The sequence below is a fragment of the Acipenser ruthenus genome, chromosome 35, assembly GCF_902713425.1.
Source record: "Acipenser ruthenus chromosome 35, fAciRut3.2 maternal haplotype, whole genome shotgun sequence".
Lineage (NCBI taxonomy): Eukaryota > Metazoa > Chordata > Actinopteri > Acipenseriformes > Acipenseridae > Acipenser > Acipenser ruthenus.
In genome coordinates, this window is record NC_081223.1 from 9,047,473 (window position 1) to 9,067,891 (window position 20,419).

The window sequence follows — 20,419 nt, forward strand, 5'->3', positions numbered from 1 at the left end:
AAACTAGAAAGGAAGGGGGAGAAATCAACAAAAAAACAGAAGGGAGATTACATCAAAACAAGGGCAGCAACTCATGTAAGACAGACATTAAATGTATTTATCTAAATGCTGGAAATCTCAGAAACAAAATGTTAGAACTTGAAGCTACTGCACTAACAAGTAACTACAATGTGATCGGGCTTACAGAAACTTGGTTATCCGAGAGTGATAGACGAATATAATATTAGTTGGTATACACTGTATAGGAAAGACAGGGAGGACAGAAGAGGCGGAGGGGTAGCGCTATACATAAGAAATAGTCTTGAAGCCCAGGTGTTAAATCTGGAAGACAAAAACAACACAGAATCAATATGGGTCAGAATAATGGACAAAACATCCACGGATAAACAATGGCTATTTTTTTAAAATGTAGTACTAGAGGCACAAAACAATTATATCCCAAAAGTAGAGAAATCTAAATCTAAAACAAAATTGCCAAAATGGCTTAATAGATCTTAAAATATATATAATATATAATATAAATTCCGAGAAAAAAGGCACTTTTACAGAGCGTTTAAAGGGACCAAGAACAAACTACACAGAAAGAGTACTTGGAACTGCAAACACAAGTCAAAAAGGAAGTTAGAAAGGCCAAGAGAGAGATAGAAATCAGTATTGCTAAGGGGGCTAAAACCAATTCCAAAAAGTGTTTCCAATATTATAACAGCAAGAGAACATTCAAAGAGGAGGTTAAATGTCTAAGTGATACAAATGGCAAAATCATAGATGAAAAAATAAAAAATAGCAAATATATTAAATGATTACTTTTGACAAGTTTTTACAAAGGAGGAGACGGACAACATGCCCGACATGTCGACCTGTTCCTATCCAGTTTTAAATAACTTTAGCATAACAGAGGCAGAAGTGTTAAAGGGACTAGGAACTCTTAAACAAATCCCCAGGGCCAGATGAGATCCTCCCAATAGTACTCAAAGAAATGAAAGAAGTTATTTACAGACCGCTAACCAAGATCATGCCTCTTGACACAGGGGTTGTACCGACACACTGGAGAATTGCAAACATAATACCGATCCACAAAAAGGGAGACAAAACCGAACCAGGTAACTACAGACCAATAAGCCTGACTTCTATTATATGTAAATTTATGGAAACTATAATAAGATCCAAAATGGAATATTACCTATATGGTAACAGTATCCTGGGAGACAGTCAGCATGGTTTTAGGAAAGGGAGATCGTGTCTAACTAACCTGCTTGGTTTTTTTGAGGATGCAACATCGACAATGGATAATTGCAAAGCAAATGGCATGGTTTATTTAGATTTCCAGAAAGCTTTTGACAAAGTCCCGCATAAAAGATTAATTCTCAAACTGAATGCAGTAGGGATTCAAGGAAATGCATGCACATGGATTAGGGAGTGGTTAACATGTAGAAAACAGAAAGTACTGATTAGAGGAGAAACCTCAAAATGGAGCGAGGTAACCAGTGTTTTACCACAGGGATCAGTATTAGATCCTCTGCTATTCCTAATCTTCATTATTGACTTAGATTCTGGTATAGTAAGCAAACTTGTTAAATTTGCAGACAACACAAAAATAGGAGTGCCAGCAGCAAAGGTCATTCAAAATGATCTAGACAGCATTCAGAACTGGACAGACACATGGCAAATGACATTTAATAGAGAAAAGTGTAAGGTACTGCATGCAGGTAATAAAAATGTGCATTATAAATACCATATGGGAGATACTGAAATTGAAAAAGGAATCTATGAAAAAGACCTCTGAGTTTATGTTGACTCAGAAATGTCTTCATCTAGACAATGTGGGGAAGCTATAAAAAAGGCCAACAAGGTGCTCGGATATGTTGTGAAAAGTGTTGAATTTAAATCAAGGGAAGTAATGTTAAAACTTTACAATGCATTAGTAAGACCTCACCTAGAATATTGTGTTCAGTTGTGGTCACCTCGCTACAAAAAGGATATTGCTGCTCTAGAAAGAGTGCAAAGAAGAGCGACCAGAATTGTTCTGGGTTTAAAAGGCATGACATACGCAGACAGGCTAAAGTAATTGAATCTATTCAGTCTTGAACAAAGAAGACTACGCAGTGATCTGATTCAAGCATTCACAATTCTAAAAGGTATTGACAATGTCGACCCAGTGGACTTTTTTTACCTGAAAAAAGAAATAAGGACCAGGGGTCACAAATGGAGATTAGATAAAGGGGCATTCAGAACAGAAAATAGGAGGCACTTTTTTTACACAGAGAATTGTGAGAATGGCCTCCTCTCATTTGTAAACTTTCTTATGTTCTAAATCTGTGGGCAGTAAATGGTACAATAAATGTCCCATCCCCCATCATTCTGTTTCAAGGCTGGTCCACCAGAGTTTTGATCACCAGTGTTTTTATATGTATTTTATTTGTATGAGAATTCAGTAGGCTTGTATTAATGATCGGCTATTGTTCTAGTCCCTGCATTGCCCTTAACTGCTGTGATTCAGATTGACAGCTCCCCCTACAGCTCAGCGTATTTATCACCGCCTCCCGATACCAGCTGGAGAAGGTAAGAGACGAGAAACAAACCCTCTTTGTAATGCAGGTCACCTGTTCTAATGAGCTGTCAAAAGAACATATCCTTATGTTGCTTTCTTCTGCTATTCTGTTGTCTGTCTGGCTACTGTTGCTTTCTGCTAGTCCAGTTGCTCTTTAACCTCTGCTGGTCATATTCTCCTGGTTCCTTAAACAAACAGCATCCCAGTCTTGGTCCTCAAACATGTCTCCTCTCTAAGTGCAGCTGGTACACCAGAGTGTAATCATTAACCCGTTCCCCTGCAACACTCTGCAACGAGTGGATGTAAGAAAGACATCAGGTAGAAATGTCACGTAGAACAAATGTGCTGTTTTATTTTTCATAGACTGGACAGGATGTTGCAGGGAGACAGATTAAAGGTTGCACGCATTTCATTAAGCAGAATCTGACTTAGCAGCTGGTGGTGCGTTGCTGTGAATGGGAGCCTTTATGACGTTTATCAAAGTTGTACCTGTTATCACAGGACACAAGTTTGGAATTTGCAGAAATAAGGTTTTTGCACAAAATGGGTTTGGCTAAGCGGCGTGGGGGTGTAACTTCAAAGCAGCGTGTTGGTCTTCAGTTCTCTGCTGCGGGGACAGAGTTTATCGTTGCTTCAGTTCCCGCTTGAGGACTGAGCAGTGGAAGATGAACGGTCTGCTTCACGCCAGCGCATCAGGATGTCTCCTCTTATATTTTCTTCTTCTCATTTCCTGCTCCTCTCTTTCTTCTCTTTGACAGGAGAACTTTTTCCTCTTGCTCCCGTCTCTCAGTCTTTCCTCGTTTTTGAATTTTGCGATCAGCCTGTCTGATTTAGATGCATCTAGTAAAAGTAATTAAGAAATGGTTACCTGAAATGTGTCTTGGGAACACACTTGCGTTTTCATCTCATTGGGAACACACTTGCGTTTTCATCTCATTGAGAACACACTTGCGTTTTCATCTCATTGAGAACACACTTGCGTTTTCATCTCATTGAGAACACACTTGCGTTTTCATCTCATTGAGAACACACTTGCGTTTTCATCTCATTGAGAACACACTTGCGTTTTCATCTCATTGAGAACACACTTGCGTTTTCATCTTATTGAGAACACACTTGCGTTTTCATCTCATTGGTGTTGAATAAAGCAGAGGGCTTAGAAGTAGACTCAGGGTGCAGCAGTCAGAATGGACACCCTATCCTGTAAAGTCCAACTTCCTTCATACAACTGGACAAAAATGAAAGTAGATTGAAATGATTGTCCCTGTCCCCTTCATGGTGTCATTTGAAGGTGTGTTTTTTTTGCAGTTATTCTTAAAGTGGATTGAGTTGAGTTCAGGAGCTGCTCTTTAGTTTAGTGTCATGTGAAAGACATTCATGTGTATAACTTAGGCTTGATCAGCCAATGTTTTTATATTAGTAAGTGCCAGCACCATATAGTACACAGCTGCGTATCCTTATGAAAGTTTCCCATAGTGTTATAAAGCATTGTAAAGCACAGAGAAATATGGTAAAGCACAGGTAGACATTGTAAAGCACAGAGAGGTATGGTAAAGCATAAGCAAGCCTTGTGAAGCTCAGAGGTATGGTGAAGCAAAGGTAAGCATTGTAGAGCACAGAGAGGTGTAGGTTAGCATTGTAAAGCACAGAGAAGCATGAAAATGGGATCTGATGCTGCACCACAACTGCTGTGTGTCGTGTGAAATTGATTTATTGGTCAGTCACTAATCGGATGAAAACTGAAGTCAGTAAAACATACTTTGAATATGTTGCCCAGGCAGAATCTCTTTTCAGGAATCCATTTCCTAATTGCCTTTCCACTGATCCAATCACTTAACGCCCTGTTTCTGTTAATCACAAAGGAATTTGCAATGGCCCAGCAACTTTCCAATGGACAAAGGACAATTGTTCAGACTGCCTTCCTCCGCTCTCAACAGGTGAAGCTATTTTGTTTGTGGTTAAAGGATAATTCCCCACCTCGGTGAGAGAAATGGGGAACTTTGCAGAACACTGTTCACAAGAAACGCATTCCCTGATCTGAATCCCACGTGGTCTGTATCACAGCACTATATGTTTTTTTTATATTTGTATTTATGAATTATGGGTCATGATTTCTCCACTTGTTCGCCAGGACATTTCTCTTTTGAGCACCGTAGTGTATCCAGATCAGTCCTGGTGCTCTGACCGCAATGAGGTGTGTGTGAACAGAAAGACAGTATTGCTGCAGGAGAGAGCATGGTCTGCACACACTGCCATGCTTAGAGACATGTCTCCTGGTGAATGCTCCTGGTTTAGCAGATGATTTAACTGTTGATTCATTTAAAAGAATGTTCTTTCCCCAAGTCTACTCATCCTACTTTCTATCCTAGAGACAGCCAGCTAGAGCACCCCCGGGTATATCAGTCTGTATTTAATGAATCCAGAATCTGAGTACTAATCCAAATCTGTTCAGATAAGTGATTTCTGCTGATCGTAGTCTGTGCCATACTAAACATGCCTTGGCCTTTATGATTTTCTATTTCATCAGACATCAATAACCAACCTTGCTGTACATGTTTATGTAACTTCAGTTGGCTCTTGGGCATTTTAAAGTTATTGTTCGAATGATGACTAAGCTTTTTACTTTAGGAAATCCTGAGATTAAAGGGTCTTGACTGTTCAAGTCACTCTGAGCAGCACAGTGTCCATTCCTATTCTGCAGCTGCTGACAGTGCGCATTTCATTTTGACAGAGTGGTTAGGATTATAGGTCAGTTGCTGTTAGCGTGGGCCTAATTGTACATTCAAAATGTTGCTCTATTGGTTATTATAATGTGCTGGCAAATGTTCTGTTTTAACCCCATGTGAAATGTGGAATCATTCACTTTGACTACATGAATTTCAACATTTGCTTGCATTTACTGAAAACCTTTTCTTGATACTCTTCCGCTTATCTTTTTATGGTGTTTCTTGAGTCATTCTTATAGCAATTACTCGTTCTGTTTTTTTAATTTTATTTATTTGTTTTAATAAAGGTGCTTTGACTACATTAAGGAGCTGCTCTTCTGTTTCAATTTCCGGCCATAGATCTATGTAGCGTTGGCTAGATCAGCCCAAGTGTCTATATATTAGTAAGCACCAGCTAGTCTGCAGCAGTGTACAGCCAGCAAAACAAGAGAACTTGAGGCAGTGGCAGATCACTAGGGTGCTGGCTCTTTAATGAAGCACCATATGTACAGAACTGAAGGGCTGCTCCTGAACTCAGGTGAAAGCACCTTTTAAAAACAGATTATGAAACAAAATTGCAATAAGAATGATTGCAAACATCATGCAAGGTTTGAGGTGGCTTGCTGCTTTTGCAATCTGAATTCACTGGAAATGTTTATGGCTTTCCTCTTCAGAACAAACTCTGACTCTGCACTGCACACCAGCGTCATGAACCCCAATGTCCAGGACTCTTTCAACTGCGGCCCAGGGCTGGCACCCCAAAATAGGAGAAGCGGTGAGTCCGGCTCCCCTAACACTGCAGAGAGACTGAAACTCAGAGGGCTGATCTGGGGATCACATGAAAATAACAAAGATTTACTGTTGTGAACTGCACTACCCTGCATCCCAACCAATAACAAGAATTCTCTAGATTGTAACACGTCCCATTGGCACCTATTGGCAGCAACTACACTTGGAATTTCAGAGCGTGTTGATCTTGTACGATGTCAATGACAAAGCGCTGATTCATAATGCGTGCAACGTCCTCTAAACTGGAGGGTTCATGAAGGATGATGTGTAAAGGAACAATGTCTGACAGATGCTTTGTGACACACCATTTTTCTCCCCACTAGAGGGTTGTTCAATAAACACTTATTGACATTCAACCCAAGGAGAGACTAGAACCTGCCCTGGATCAGAGTCTCTATAAACTGGCCCCAGATCAGCTCAGGGGAGCAGTCAGTCATCTAAACATGACAATTTAGCAGAAGCATGAATTATTCACATGGGTATTCCCATATCCATACTTGCCTGCAGAGACCCAAAGTTAAAACAATGTCCGTCTTTCACACTCTGTATCTCACAGACTGCTCCTTTGTTATCGGAGTGGAACTGGTGATCCAGTGTATCCAGCAGCCATTATATTTCTGCCCTGATCCAGTATATTCAACAGCCATTATATTTCTCAATGCCAGAACTTGGGTCCTACAGGTGGAGATTGTAAAAGCTTAGAAAATGAAACTATTTTTTGTTTTGTTTTTTCTCCAGGATTGGCAGATGCTGAAGGTGGCAGAAGTATGTGTTTTTATTAACTTTCATTTTGATTTCTTTTCACTTTGACTGGGGTGACCCTTCAAAACAAATTCTCATGCTGAGTTAGTCAGTGTCTACGATGTGGTTTTCTTTCTCTTATTAGACTTTTAGCTAAGAAGTTCAAGTAACATGATGAAGTTCACCCATCTGGTTCCACGGTCGAGAATATTTTTGTTTAGCCTTTTACAGTGCCCTTTAAACTCGGTCCTTGTAACTGTATCTCTCTGTCTGTGTGCAGTGTACCCCTACCCAGTGCCCCCCATAGAGGAGAACATGCTGGATGAGAGGAAGCAGCTACTGAAGCCCTGGGACACGAAGAAGGTAAGGAGAGAGTGGGAGAGGAAAAATATAGCATTCATTTACCACCAGTCATTGGAGAAGGTCATTGGTGTGGGGTTTAGGATTTGCCAGTTAGCAATAAGTTAGTGTGTGTTTTTTTGTGTGTGTGTGTGTGTGTGCGTTCACACTGGGTGACAGATGTTTATTAACTTCTCTTGTCTCTGCTTCAGTTTCCGATCCTGTCTTCTCGACCGAAGTCCTGTGAAGTACCTGGCATCAAGTAAGTGTCACCCATAACGATTCAGTGTCTTCATAGAAATAAGCCAACGCCATCTAATGGTCTGCCACTTTGCAAACAAGTTTCCTTTTGTTTTGCCGGCAATACACTGGCTGTGCACTAGATGGCGCAGGTGCTTACTAATATAACTGCGGCTGCCTACATTGCAACTAGAACACTTGTCTTTCACAGCATATTACTGCATTGCTCAGGTCCTTGCATTGGTTACCAGTGAGTTACCCAATTGATTTTAATATTGCCGTAAATATAAGGTCCTTCATGGATTAGGGCTGTCCAATTTCCAACTACTAACTCCATTTAATTCTATTCATTCCTTGAGGTCAGAAAACGAAGAACTTTTAATTGTGCCAAAAAATAGTCTCAAATTGGCTGGAGACAGAGCTTTTTGCTGTTGTGCTCCTTTCCTGTGGAACTTGACATTAAGCAGGTTGAAACATTTGATTCTTTTAAGTCTACATTACTTTTTGAAATGTGCTTTTCTATAATCAGTTGTAGCTGGAGTGTATTGTACATATGAGCTCTCTCTTATGTTTTGAACTTGTGATGGGCGCTATATAAAAATGTGTATTGTATTGTAGCCTGCAAATGAAGGTTCTACTTGCCAGTAATGCAGTCTCTCCTTCTCTTCAGTATCTTCCCGTCTCCGGAGCAGCATTCCAGCAGCGCCCTCATCCCGTCCGCTCTGAACACGGGGGGCTCTCTGCCAGACCTGACCAGCCTGCACTTCCCCTCCCCCCTGCCCACCCCCCTGGACCCCGACGAGCCCCCCTTCCCCAGCCTGAGCGGGGGCAGCAGCACGGGCAACTTGGCCAGCACCCTGACCCAGCTGGGCTTCGGAGTGGAGTCAGCCTTCCACTCGCAGGGTAAGACACCCCCGGGCTGCCCTCATCCGTTCAGCAACATGTGTTATGAAACAGCAGCTCAGTGCGGCTGTGAAATAACAGGCAGGCCTTTATACTGAGGGATGGGGTATAACTGCCATAGGCCACATACTTCCATTCCTCCAGCACTTTCAGGTAGGAAGCCCTTTGTTACACAGCAAGTTGTAAATGCATGGAATAGCCTACCAGGTGAAGAAGTAGGATCTAAAACACTGGGAACATTACAAAAAGATTAGATTGTGTGCTTTTAAATGAGATCCTTCCCAGTAAGGGAGAATGGTGTGCTAACAAGGGACGAGCCTTGATGGGCCAAAAGGCCTTTTCTCTCGTTCCCAAACTTTTCATATTTAAGGTGGAACACAAACAGCAGCCTAGTAACTATGGCTTCCGACTGCAGTGATGCAAAGAGGGGCCGTTGTATTTCAGTTATCTAAACCCCATCAACTCCCCAGTAATGTTGTTAAAGCTGACACCCTGGGATCCTTCAAGAAGCTGCTTCAATAAGCTACTAACAACCAAACGAACAAGATGGGCCGAATGGCCTCCTCTCGTTTGTAAACTTTCTTATGTTTTTATAGGTAGCAAGCAGTGTTTTTTTAGTTAACTGTAACAATAACGAAAATGTCTTAACGAACATAAATCATATCCTTTAATAGTAACTAAAACTAAAACATAATGTAAAACGATAACGAAATAGTAACAAAAAATAAATAAAAACATTTCGTTAGTTGGGCTTGCTACTTTTCAATTTGTAATCGGTAAACATCGAATTCCCAAAAAAGTTGTAAGGGGGGCTTGATTAGGGCGGGGTTTAATAATTTAGCACCAGTAGACTCTGGTACTAAACTTTCAAAACAGTTTAGCACCATTTTTCAAAGCGATTTGCACCCGTCAAGGATGCTGGGTTCATATGCATCAGGGCAGAAAGGTTTTTAAAATTTAAAATGTTGGCACATGAAAACTCACGCTCACAAGCTGCACTGCTTAATGGCAGTGTCAGAGACGACGACAACATATAAAAAATTATATCTTAAATAAAATGCTTAAGTAAATGTCTTTTTTTTAAAACTCAAGTTTAAATGTAATGGCGCTCAAACATCGACACCTCCTCTCAAGCGAGCTTCCACAACGCCATGCCCCTTACATCCCTCTTCTCTGATTGGACAGCTAAATCGAGAGCCCTGCTGTCATTGGTTGTTTCAAATCTCCATTAAAAGAAAATGATTGATATTTTGAACTGGAGTGATTCCACCTATCGCTGTCCGTGTTTTTTTTTTATAAAATCTTGAAGCAGCCAATGATAGCGCTAGTAGAGATGGACTTTTAGTGAATTGGAACCCTCCGGCCTTAAGTGAACTATGGGGACTGGTATTTAATTCTGGTCAGCGATGATAAGCTCAGTTACCTGGAGATCGCTGACCGATCCCAGAGACCTTGAAACTCAATAGAAAACCAGGAAGTTAGGCAGGTGTGGGTTACAGCCAGGTGATATGCTTGACCTTGTAATCGTGAGCACCCTCGCTGCCTACATGAAACATGCTTTCCTGTTAAATGTGCTGACGGTACGCATTTGCGTGTTCAAAACAATATGGAAGTCTGCATTTGTTTTTTATTGGTGTGCATGCGTACCTGCATAGCGGTCTTGTGAACCCCTGATTATAATGAGAGATGTTTCTTTCATGGTGTAAGGACTTAGCACTTTATAGTCCCAACAACACAGAATGTGTCTCTTATACCAGAAGGTTCATAAGGGGCATTTCTCACAGTACATACATATTTTATGAAGTGATGAAATTTATTTTTTATTTTTTTTTAACATTAAAATGTATGTGTATCATTAATTGTTCTTAAAACCAGTGAACAGCACAGGAACTTACTTTGAGTTCACTTCAACAAAAGAATGTCATCATAATCCAGATATTTAGCACAGAATATTTTAATTTCGTTATTTTATGCATTATTGTAACACTGGTTATATCTCAGACTTAAATTCACTTGAACTGGTGAGACAACCTCTCTCGGAGGTTTTACTTTTATAATTTGAGGAAATAGAATTCATGGCTGTCTAGCACAGTTGTTTTTATTAAATTTAGGATTGGGAAGATGTAGGAACAACTTTAACGCCACACTGGATGCAACTAAATGCAGCAAAAATGTTTGATTTAATAATACCAAATGACCAGGGATTTGGCATTTCACATAATGTCTAACTACTGTTTTCACAATATGCCTGTAACATACATACATAACATATTTATTTATTTATTTTTCTCTCTTCCTCTCCAGGGCCGTCATCATTACAGGGTTCCTTTAGCAACCCCTCCCTCCAGTCGTCGCTAAGCAACCCCAACATCCAATCCTCTCTCAGCAGCCTGCCCTTCCAGACTTCCTTTAGCAACCCCTCATTGCAGTCCTCCCTCAAGTCCTCCCTCCAGTCGTCGCCTAGCAACCAGTCCCTGCAGTCATCTCTTAGCAACGCCTCCCTACTCTCCTCTGTCAGTAACTCCTCCCTCGGAAGTCTGTCCATCCAATCGACTGCCAACAACCCCAGCTACAGCAGTGGGGTTGGCTCCTCCTCCTCTTCCTCCTCCTACTCTCCAATGATGATGCAGAGCCAGCAGCAGCCTCCGGCGGTGTCACTCAGCACGTCGCCACGGAGACGGGCTCCGCTGAGCCCCCTGCTCCTCCCACTGGGCGGAGATTTGCGGCGGCACCACCCCAAACAGTTCTCTCCTACCATTTCCCCCACGCTGTCCTCCATCACACAGGTAAACTGGGCAACTTGGGTTTCATGAAGGAAACATATACTGTACTGCATCTTTATACTGTACAGCACTGCATCTGTATACAGCACTGCATCGTTACACTGTACAGAACCACTTACTGTGCTGGGGATCTGAGAGCCAGCTAATTCAATACAGTCTAGTATAGAGAACTCGGTGCTGTACTGGGGATCTGAGAGCCAGCTAATTCAATACAGTCTAGTGTAGAGAACTCAGTGCTGTACTGGGGATCTGAGAGCCAGCTAATTCAATACAGTCTAGAATAGAGAATTCAATGCTGTACAGGGGATCTGAGAGCCAGCTAATTCATTGTAGTTAAAGGGGTGATAACATTGCTCGTTTCCTTGTAAGAGTTCTGTAGGGGTCCGGTTTTGCCGTTTCTTTTCTGAAACACTGCTAACGTGACCTATTTCTACTGCTGCAGGGGGTTCCCCTGGACACCAGTAAACTGCCACCATACTCCTACAGCCAAACACACCCGCCTTTACCATCCCAGCAGCCAATGCAGCAGCAGCCTTCCCAACAGCCTTTGCAACATCCCCAGCAATCCTTGCAACAGCAGTTACAACAGCAGAATCAACAGCAACAACAAAGGCAGCAGCTGCAGCAGCAGAATCATCAGCAGCAACAGCAGCAGCAGAATCATCAGCAGCAACAGCAGCAGCAGAATCATCATCAGCAGCAGCAACTGCAGCAGCAGAATCAGCAACTGCAGCAGCAGAATCAGCAGCAGCAACTGCAGCAGCAGAATCTGCAGCAACAACTGCAGCAGCAGAATCAGCAGCAGCAGAATCAGCAGCAGCAACTGCAGCAGCAGAATCAGCAGCAGCAGCAGAATCAGCAGCAGCAACTGCAGCAGCAGCAGAATCAGCAGCAACTGCAGCAGCAGCAGAATCAGCAGCAACTGCAGCAGCAGCAGAATCAGCAGCAACTGCAGCAGCAGCAGAATCAGCAGCAACTGCAGCAGCAGCAGAATCAGCAGCAACTGCAGCAGCAGCAGAATCAGCAGCAACAACTGCAGCAACAGAATGCGCAGGAGCCAATGCAACAGCAACAGTTTCACTATCAGAATCCGCCCCGAACGCCTCAACTCAGTCAGTCCCTCGTCTGTGATTTAAATCTGTACAATGTGAGTCTCATTCCTTGCATATAGTTTTTGTTTTAGCTCTTCTGTGCGCCGCAGTACAGATTGCAACTTTATCTGTTAAAAATCTTTTTATACCTGCCGTTTGAGAGATTTCAAGATTATAGATAATAGGGTTCAACTATTCCACAATGTAAATTCAATGTCTGGGAATTTACAGACATAGCTTTTAATAAGACATTGATTGTTCCAGTGTCTTATTAAAAGTGCTTCCCTTTCAGTAAACAAAGCTGAAACTTTCAGAAGTGGTTGAAAAAAGACATGAAGAATAGATACATGTAACCCAGACTAGATCACTGCTTTAATAGAAGTAAGAGCCAGTGCCATCTAGGGAACGGGTATTGCCAGCCGTACAAAAAGGAATACCTGTTACTGGATGCCCCTGGCTTTTACTTCACAAAGACACTTCGGTTGACCTAGCCTAGGTTACATATGTCTGTGTCAGGAAACTAGAACTCAATATCAAGCTGGCGACGTCATCCTTTTGAGAAGATGAGTATAAAGCAAATCGAACCATTGGGAATGATTGACAACTTCCTCAGTCTCTCGTGCACAGATCGTGTGTTGGCAGCAAAACAAAAGGATCTGATCCAAAGTGGCAGATCACCCAGATAGCGCTGACTCACACTTCTATAAGGACATGTTCTGTTACGGATATGTATGGCAGGCAACTAGAACTGAAGAGCAGCTCCTGAACTCGGGTGAAAGAACCTTAGCATAGACTTGTGTAGAGTATCGATAACAAATAAATAATAAAAAGCCATTTGAATGTAGTCTGCAAGCTGTCTGCGTGAGGTGCTGTAAAATAGTACAACTGAGCTGATTTATTTTCTTATTGTTTTCTAGGAGTCGTCTCTGCTGAGCTCTCTCTTAGACGACCCCTATCTGGGGCTGCAGCTGACAGCCAGGCAGACTCAAGCTCTCTCCCAACAGGTACCTCTTCCAGGGCTTCGGCGGTTCAGACTGCTTCTATCTGCAATCCAATCAGACATTGCACACAATCTGGATGGATCACGTTTTATGTAGAACTGCTTTTTATAAATTTGCAATTTTTAAAACCTGCTTCTCACATTGGTCTCTTATTGGGTAACCTCCACCATGAGTGTGAAGAGATGGAGTTCTGTCAGCCTGCAATCCTAACTGGGGCTGACAGACAGACAGTCCTGATTTTTAATGGGTTTGATCTGCTTTCAAACCACTTTGAAGTCAGTCCTGATTTGAGTCTTTATCTCTTTGTTTCTTTCAGCTGGAGCAGTTCAACATGGAGAGTCCTGCGGGGAGCCTGTCTCTCAGTAATAACAGCAGCGGAGGAGGTGGCTTCCCGGGGGAGCTGCACGGCCAGACCTTCTCCCCGGCGGAGTCGGGCAGGCAGGGGGGCAGCCACAGCAACCTGCAGGACCCCCAGCTCCTGAACAAACAGAAGCAGAGCTGCACAGGGGGGCGCCATGGCAACGTGCCCAGCATCATCCTCACAGGTACATGCTGCCTCGCGTGACTCCGGCTCTGTGCGGGGCTGAGCAATCGGAGCCCTGGTGAATGAGCTGCTCCTTGTAAGAAATGTGTGGTTATTCCTGCTGTTTGGAGCGCGATCAGATTCCCCTTTCTGCACGGCTCACATTCTCTTGTATGAAAGACGTACACAGATTATGGCAAGCGTGTGTTTTATTACATTATATTTTTATCCTGGCTGATTTACAGAATTACCAAAAATAGTTTAGTAGTTCCTTTTTTATTTTATTTTTTTTTGTTTCAATCACTGAGTGCTTCTTGCAATTACTCAAGAAATGTTTTTTTTTGTTTGTTAATGTTTTGATAAGTCTGTGTTGCTTTGACTAGGAGTTCAGGAGCAGCTCTTCTGTTCTATTGGCCTGTGCTAGGCAACTGGAACTGAAGAACAGCTCTGAAAGAATGGCTTGTAAACCGATTTCTGTAACCTGGCGTAGTACCAGCAGTTTTAAAATGAAAGCGCTGATTGATACAAACGTATTTTTTTTCATAAGTGCACATTTGAGCTCTGTGAACGGCTGGGCAGTAGCGGAGAACATTGATAGAACTGTTTTGCTGGCTGCTTTAAATTTGTCTGTGATTGGCAGCACTGGTTGTGACTGTGTGTCCTTGTTGTGCAGGGGACTCTCCTCCAGGGCTGTCCAAGGAGATCGCCAGCGCTCTGGCTGGGGTGCCTGGCTTCGAATTCGGCCATTTCAGCCTGGATGATGCCCTCAGGATGGAGCCCCTGGCCCTGGAGGGGCTGGGCATGCTGGGGGAGGCTGACCTGGTGCTGCCAGACCCCTCCGTGGAGGAGTCCTTCCGATCGGACCGGCTCAAGTGACAGAACCAGCAGCACTGAAAGACCCATTCAGACAGTCGGTTAGAGACCTGCACACTCACTCCTGGCTTTCAGAACTAAACCTTATATTTAGCATTTTATTTTTCAGGGCTCACTAAACCGCTCGCCTCATGACAGCCACTTTCAGCTTCTGAGTCGTTTCTGACCAGCCGTGCTGACGACACGTTGGGATCGAGAGGGGCGGAGATATACAAAGTCAAAGTTGCTGATCTTGAACCTTTGGCAAGTCTCCAAAGGATCCCAGGGATTAGCATCCACAGTATGGCTAGGTAACCCCTTCCATCCCCTCCTCCCCTCTGTGTGTGAAGAAGAGTCTGCGACCCACTAAGACCATCTGTGTTGTCTGGTCCTGGTTTCTGTGCCGCACTTAAAGCACTGGTCAGCTGTGTTTTAGGTGTCAGGTATTCATTTGCTGTGATTTCTTAGCTTGGATATCTCTGCCCCGACTGCATTTGGTCAACTGTTGGTCAGACGCCAAGATTAAATAGAAAATGATCAAGCAGCTAAGCCATGTTACACAACGTGTTTGGTTGTTTTCATGACGTTTTCAATCTCAAAATAATTCATTTATTAGGGTATTTTGGGAGCCCCTTATTTAAAGGGGCCAGGATTTTGAACACTGTTAAATGTTCTTCCCCTATAACTGCATGATAAACTCCCAGCAGTAAACCTACAGTGAGGCTTATTCATGCTGTGATGAGGAGTGCGGTCAGTCCAGGTTTAGCAGGGGTCTGATTGCTCTTAGGTACTTGGGCCTTTCAATAATCTATCTGAACAAGGGGAGTTCTGAACCCCAGGACTGGGTGCAGCAGCAGCAGGGCCAGTGTGAGTTTAACCCTGCATTTACTGTAAATGTACTAGATTACAGGTTCACTTGTGTAACTAGAGTTCCCTGTAAAGCTATGGGCCTTTTTCACATTTGGTTTGTTTGGAACATAAATTCAGTTTTTAAAAGTACATCGAGTAGAAGTGAACTGGTTTTGCTGGTTTCGCTTCCACATTTTTCCGAATTGATTTTGCTTTCACATTGCACTGTGATTATTCGGTTTGATTAAAACAAGCCCATGAATCAAACTCTGCCTGGCCACTTTGTCAGGGCGTATCTACCCACTTTGATGAAAATACACATGTAAATGAGACCATTTGCACTGATTCAATGTCAACTATGACCGTTTGTTCAGGGTTGTAGAATTGTAGTTGGAAATCTACACAATTGAACCTTTTCTGTACTGCATAAATATTCAAATTGAAGCTGTCCGAATGTTGTTCAGTGCCACTGTGTTTGAACTGTGAAAGGGATCCCATTAGTGATTTTCTGTTCATACACCACCCCCAATCGACAATGCCTACCACGTACTTCTAAAATCTGTATAACTTCTGTAGCTTGGTGGTTTAGAAAGAAAGTGCTGGGCTGCAGTGGGTTTGAGTGGCTCAGTGAGTGCTGGGCTGCAGTGTGGAAATGAAGCTGGTTCCAGCTCTTGTAACTCCTATTAAGAGCTTTGATGTGAAGAATTGTAGTTGATGTTGTCAGGATGAGCCGAGTGCAGACAGGACTGCGTTTCGGGGGTGAATCCGGGGTGCAGACCCCTAACCCAGGGGCCTCTTCATACAACAAGCCTGTATTCCACAGGTCTGTCCTTTTATATACCTGTATGGAATTGATTTCCTGTTTCCTGTCCACCAGCACTTTCTATGAGAACACATAGCGATACTGATCAAAGCCCAGCCCTGTGTTTTTTATTCAGTGTTTGATGGGGTTGTTTCCACTCTGCTCTTTGGAGCAGTGAGTCCAAGCGTCCTAATGTTGCACTGATTTGATGCAGGCTCTAGGTGCTCCAGTCCCACTTCTGGCCACCAGGTGTTGCTGTTGAGCAGCAAAAAGAAAAGTAGTCGGGCCTGGTTTTGTGTATTTTTTTTTGTTTTTTAATGTTGTATTATTTTGGTTATCTGTAAAATAATGTTAAAGTGATTGATTTGAAGCCATTGGTGAGAGTACATAGCACTTTGCTTTACTATTCGTTCTATTCTTGCTGGTCCCCCTTGACATTTGTTGATCTGTTTGTTTGGACCTTTGCTATCAGTTTATATCATTCTTTGTTGAATCCCTTACCGTGTTATTGGAGAGAAGTTCAGGGTGCAGCAGCAACTATAGTGTAGTAACATCTGCATAGGAGCCCCCACACTGTACTCGTCTCTCACCAGAATAACAGTATTCCTCATGGCTCCTGCATAACCAGTAAAAACAAACTCTGCTGTATATGCAGGTGCATTCTCACAGTATAACCGTAATGCAGCTCGCAGACTCGTCCAGATAGAATCGCTGCAAAGAGCAGAAGAGAAGTGAAGATACCCAGGCTTCGCAGCACAGGTGTGAGGCTGTTCTCTTCATGCTCAGATCATTTATACTGAAACAGCAGACAACTTTATTCTGAATGGATTATTAATGCAGCCCACTGAAAGCTACAGTAACACAGCGTTTCATTGTCTTATTCACAGCTCTGCTAAATGTAACACTTTATTTTCATTTAGGGTGAAGTGTACTTTGATCATGGTGTTGGAGGAAACTGTCAGCGACTCAGAACACAAGTTTCAGTGCCTCAGTTTGTTTAGCAGAGGCTGCAGTGGGATAGCCTGCTTGTTATAGTGGTTTTGTTTCAAAAAGTTATTTACAGTTTTCAAATTTAGGTAACTTGTACAAACTCCTAAGATGTGTAGTTATGATTTGTAACAGTGGAAGCTGATGTGTGCAGTGTCATGTGAACTGGAGACAAACCCAATAGTGTGTGTGTTAGGGTTCAAATCCTTTGTTCTGGTTTTGCTACACATATTCTAGGGTACCGCGTTCAGTCTAAAATTCAAAGTATAAAATGCAAAGAACCGAAAGCTCTTGGACAGAAGAAAGAGGGATCCAGTGATCATATCCCTTGGTCAGCACTCCCTTAACAATGCTATAGAGATGCAGGTGGAAATCCCATTGTACAGAGAGCAGCTACAGAGAAATATCAGGTTAGCATGCATTAAGGACACAGTCAACTAACAAGGAAGTATTTCAACTTTTCCGTTTTAAATTAACAAACGCATCCTTTCTTTACTTTGCTTTTAGGGATAATGTGTACAAAATGGCCATAAATGTATGCTTTGTGATTGTATATATTTTTCTACATGTATTATTGTTGAATTATGCTTTGAGGGGGAACACAACAGAGCATAATTTCATGGAAGGTTTTTACTAGATATTTTTTTTAAAAAAGGGTTTTAAACTAACAAGGAAATAATTCACTTGTAAATATTGAAGCGGGAGGTGTATTCTAAAAACCTAACAAAGTATATATATATATATATAAAAAAACTTGTTTTAGATAAAGCTTGTGTATTCACAATGTTTTATGAGAAAAAAATAAAAGTTTATTTTTAGTGATATCAAAAAAGCACTTACAACTTTGAATGGTGTTCTCTGATTGGTCTAGTGGGATGTTTCACATGCCCCACCTCCTGTTGCTAATTGGATGCAATTAAAGGGAAGTGATGTCAAACCTACTGTGGTTCTGGGAGGGATAATTACTGATTGAAAGAATCAGTAGCTCACTATATTAGACCATTTTTACTGTGGAGTCAATGTACCCTACAACCCCAGAATCAGCCCTAACCTAAAGAGCAGCTTCAAAATACTTGAGTTGCTGCTGCCCCCTTTACCTTTGTATGATGTGTGCAGTTATCCTGAGTGCTTCTTGCTGCAGTTACTCAAACTCTGGACTTTAATCTGTGTTGCTTGTACCTGAGTCCAGCAGCAGCTCTTCAGATCTACTGGACTGTGACGGGTCTTTTATGAGCGACAGAGCCATCTAGTGGTCAGATCTGTGTTGCCAGCAATGTGTTATGAAACTTACCGATCACTAGGTGGCGCTGGCTTCTTACTTTGGCTGATCTAGCTTTGCATAAGTCTACAGCAGGCAACTAGAACTGAAGAGCAGCTCCTGGGCACAGGTGAAAGCACTTTGACACAGACTTAAACAACACAGTATTTGAGCAATTGCAAAAAGAGCCACACACAAGGATTACAATATCATAAAATGGTAAGGGACTATATGTATGTGTATGTACCATAGCATATTCAAAACTAAAGTGATTCTTGCCAATCAGATTAATGAGGAGTCTTGTTCTCCTATAGAAGTCGATGGTAGAGCCTCATCATTTTTCATTCATAACACAGTAACTCTTTTAAACATCCTTAACCTTTTACAAGATTAGCATGCCAGGTCTGAAACTATGAGTGACACTTGCTACACAAACTTGCTTAGATGTGCACGCCTATGCAGTCCTCTGCACTCCTATGCACCCCTCTGCACTCATATGCAGTCCTATGCACCCCTCTGCACTCCTATGCACCCCTCTGCACTCCTGTGCAGTCCTATGCACTCCTGTGCAGTCCTATGCACCCCTCTGCACTCCTCTGCACTTCTGTCCTTCCTGTGCAGTTGTGTGGTGTTAATTAGTTGTGTATTGCCCGTGTTTCTATTTTTGCAGTATTTCACACTGTCCAAGGGTACTTTCAAGCCACACGAAAGCATGTAGCCCCAATATTGTCTGCCTGTTTAAAGACTTAACAGACAAAATCAACTGAATGAAGTGTTTTCAGCAGTAGTGGTGTAGTGGCACCAAAAATAATTTCAACAGTTTTCAGACTACTTTATAGGCTTCTCTGAACACGTAATGGATTTTGTACCAGTACACGTGTTGTGAATCCTTGTATCTTGTTTTGAAAAAATGCCTAACTTAAAATCAAAGTTCAGTTTCTAATTTATTCAAAGTTTCTATAATAGACATTTAAATATCATTGCCTGCCTTGAAATGAAAACAGTACATGTCTATTCTTAATTGGTCTCGAATGCAGTCAAAAATACATTAACAATACTGTATGTAGGTGTTCTGTAAAGCCTACTAGCACTTCCTGGAATTCATTAAACTCGCTCTTATCACAAAATAAATACCAAAAAAATGGATTTGTTTCAAGGCAATATGGATTCCTGATTCAACATGCATGGTTGGGTGGCCTTTCAAAGTTAGGGGAACTGTCCTGGAATCATTTCTGGTGCAACAGCCACTAGGGGGGCGCTGTATGGCAGCTGTTTGGATTTTTTGACAGTGTTGTAACGGCACAGGCCGGCAGTCTGTAAGATGAAATATTTACTGTGGAAATCGTTTAGTGGAACTACCATTTAAAAAAAAAAAAAAAAAAAAAACTTCCACAGTGGAGATTTCCTATTTGGCAGGACCGGCGTCCTTTTTTTGTTTCATCTTCTGTATCAGTGATATTTTATTTATATTTTCTATTGTGACAACGTCTATATTACAGGATTGTACATGTGGTGCACAGCTGCAGTTTGTTATTCCTAATGTGTGAAGAATAGCGGCCATTATTCTGGCTGTAGTCTTGAGTATCTGCAGTAGAAGTCTAGAATTACGCCTCCTTTTACACTCCATGAAAGGGCATTGTGTTTTAATTGTAAATAAAGTAATTGTCTATACATATATAAATATATTTTTTGTAAAGAAATGCACTCTGCTTGTATAACTTTGTCCTTTTTTTTGTTAGCTACCAATTATTTTGTATTGTTTTAATAAAATGCAGTGAAATGGAGGCTTTTTTATTTTTATTTTTTAAGATGTTCTCAGTAGGTGATGAAATGCAGAGTTTTGAGATTCTGGGTACTTTAATTTATACCAAGGGATCTGTTGCTCTGATATTGAGTTATCATTTCTCTCTAAATCTTCACCTGGATTTAAACTTGCTTTGAGCTTCTCTGGAGAATCTGAACTGCCTTCCTCATTTCATTCTTGTGAGCTCAAATTAAGATCAAGAAG

The 20,419-nt window shown here is 41.9% G+C and overlaps 1 protein-coding gene across 2 annotated transcripts in view; it reads left to right on the forward strand.

The window, feature by feature from the left end:
• Nucleotides 1–20,195, forward strand: part of LOC117395205 (CREB-regulated transcription coactivator 2-like) — a 31,341-nt gene extending 11,146 nt beyond the window's left edge. The window contains exons 4-15 of one of the 2 annotated variants that reach the window (XM_059007805.1): nt 2,498–2,559; nt 4,411–4,485; nt 5,928–6,028; nt 6,781–6,807; nt 7,064–7,146; nt 7,335–7,384; nt 8,033–8,265; nt 10,570–11,051; nt 11,491–12,195; nt 13,057–13,143; nt 13,457–13,685; nt 14,337–20,195. In XM_059007805.1, the coding sequence (XP_058863788.1) occupies nt 2,498–2,559; nt 4,411–4,485; nt 5,928–6,028; nt 6,781–6,807; nt 7,064–7,146; nt 7,335–7,384; nt 8,033–8,265; nt 10,570–11,051; nt 11,491–12,195; nt 13,057–13,143; nt 13,457–13,685; nt 14,337–14,539 (2,337 nt within the window). In that variant the 3' untranslated portion in view covers nt 14,540–20,195. The remainder of the gene's footprint in view (nt 1–2,497; nt 2,560–4,410; nt 4,486–5,927; nt 6,029–6,780; nt 6,808–7,063; nt 7,147–7,334; nt 7,385–8,032; nt 8,266–10,569; nt 11,052–11,490; nt 12,196–13,056; nt 13,144–13,456; nt 13,686–14,336) is intronic. The other variant, XM_059007806.1, reaches the window with a different exon arrangement.
• Nucleotides 20,196–20,419: the final 224 nt, after the last annotated feature.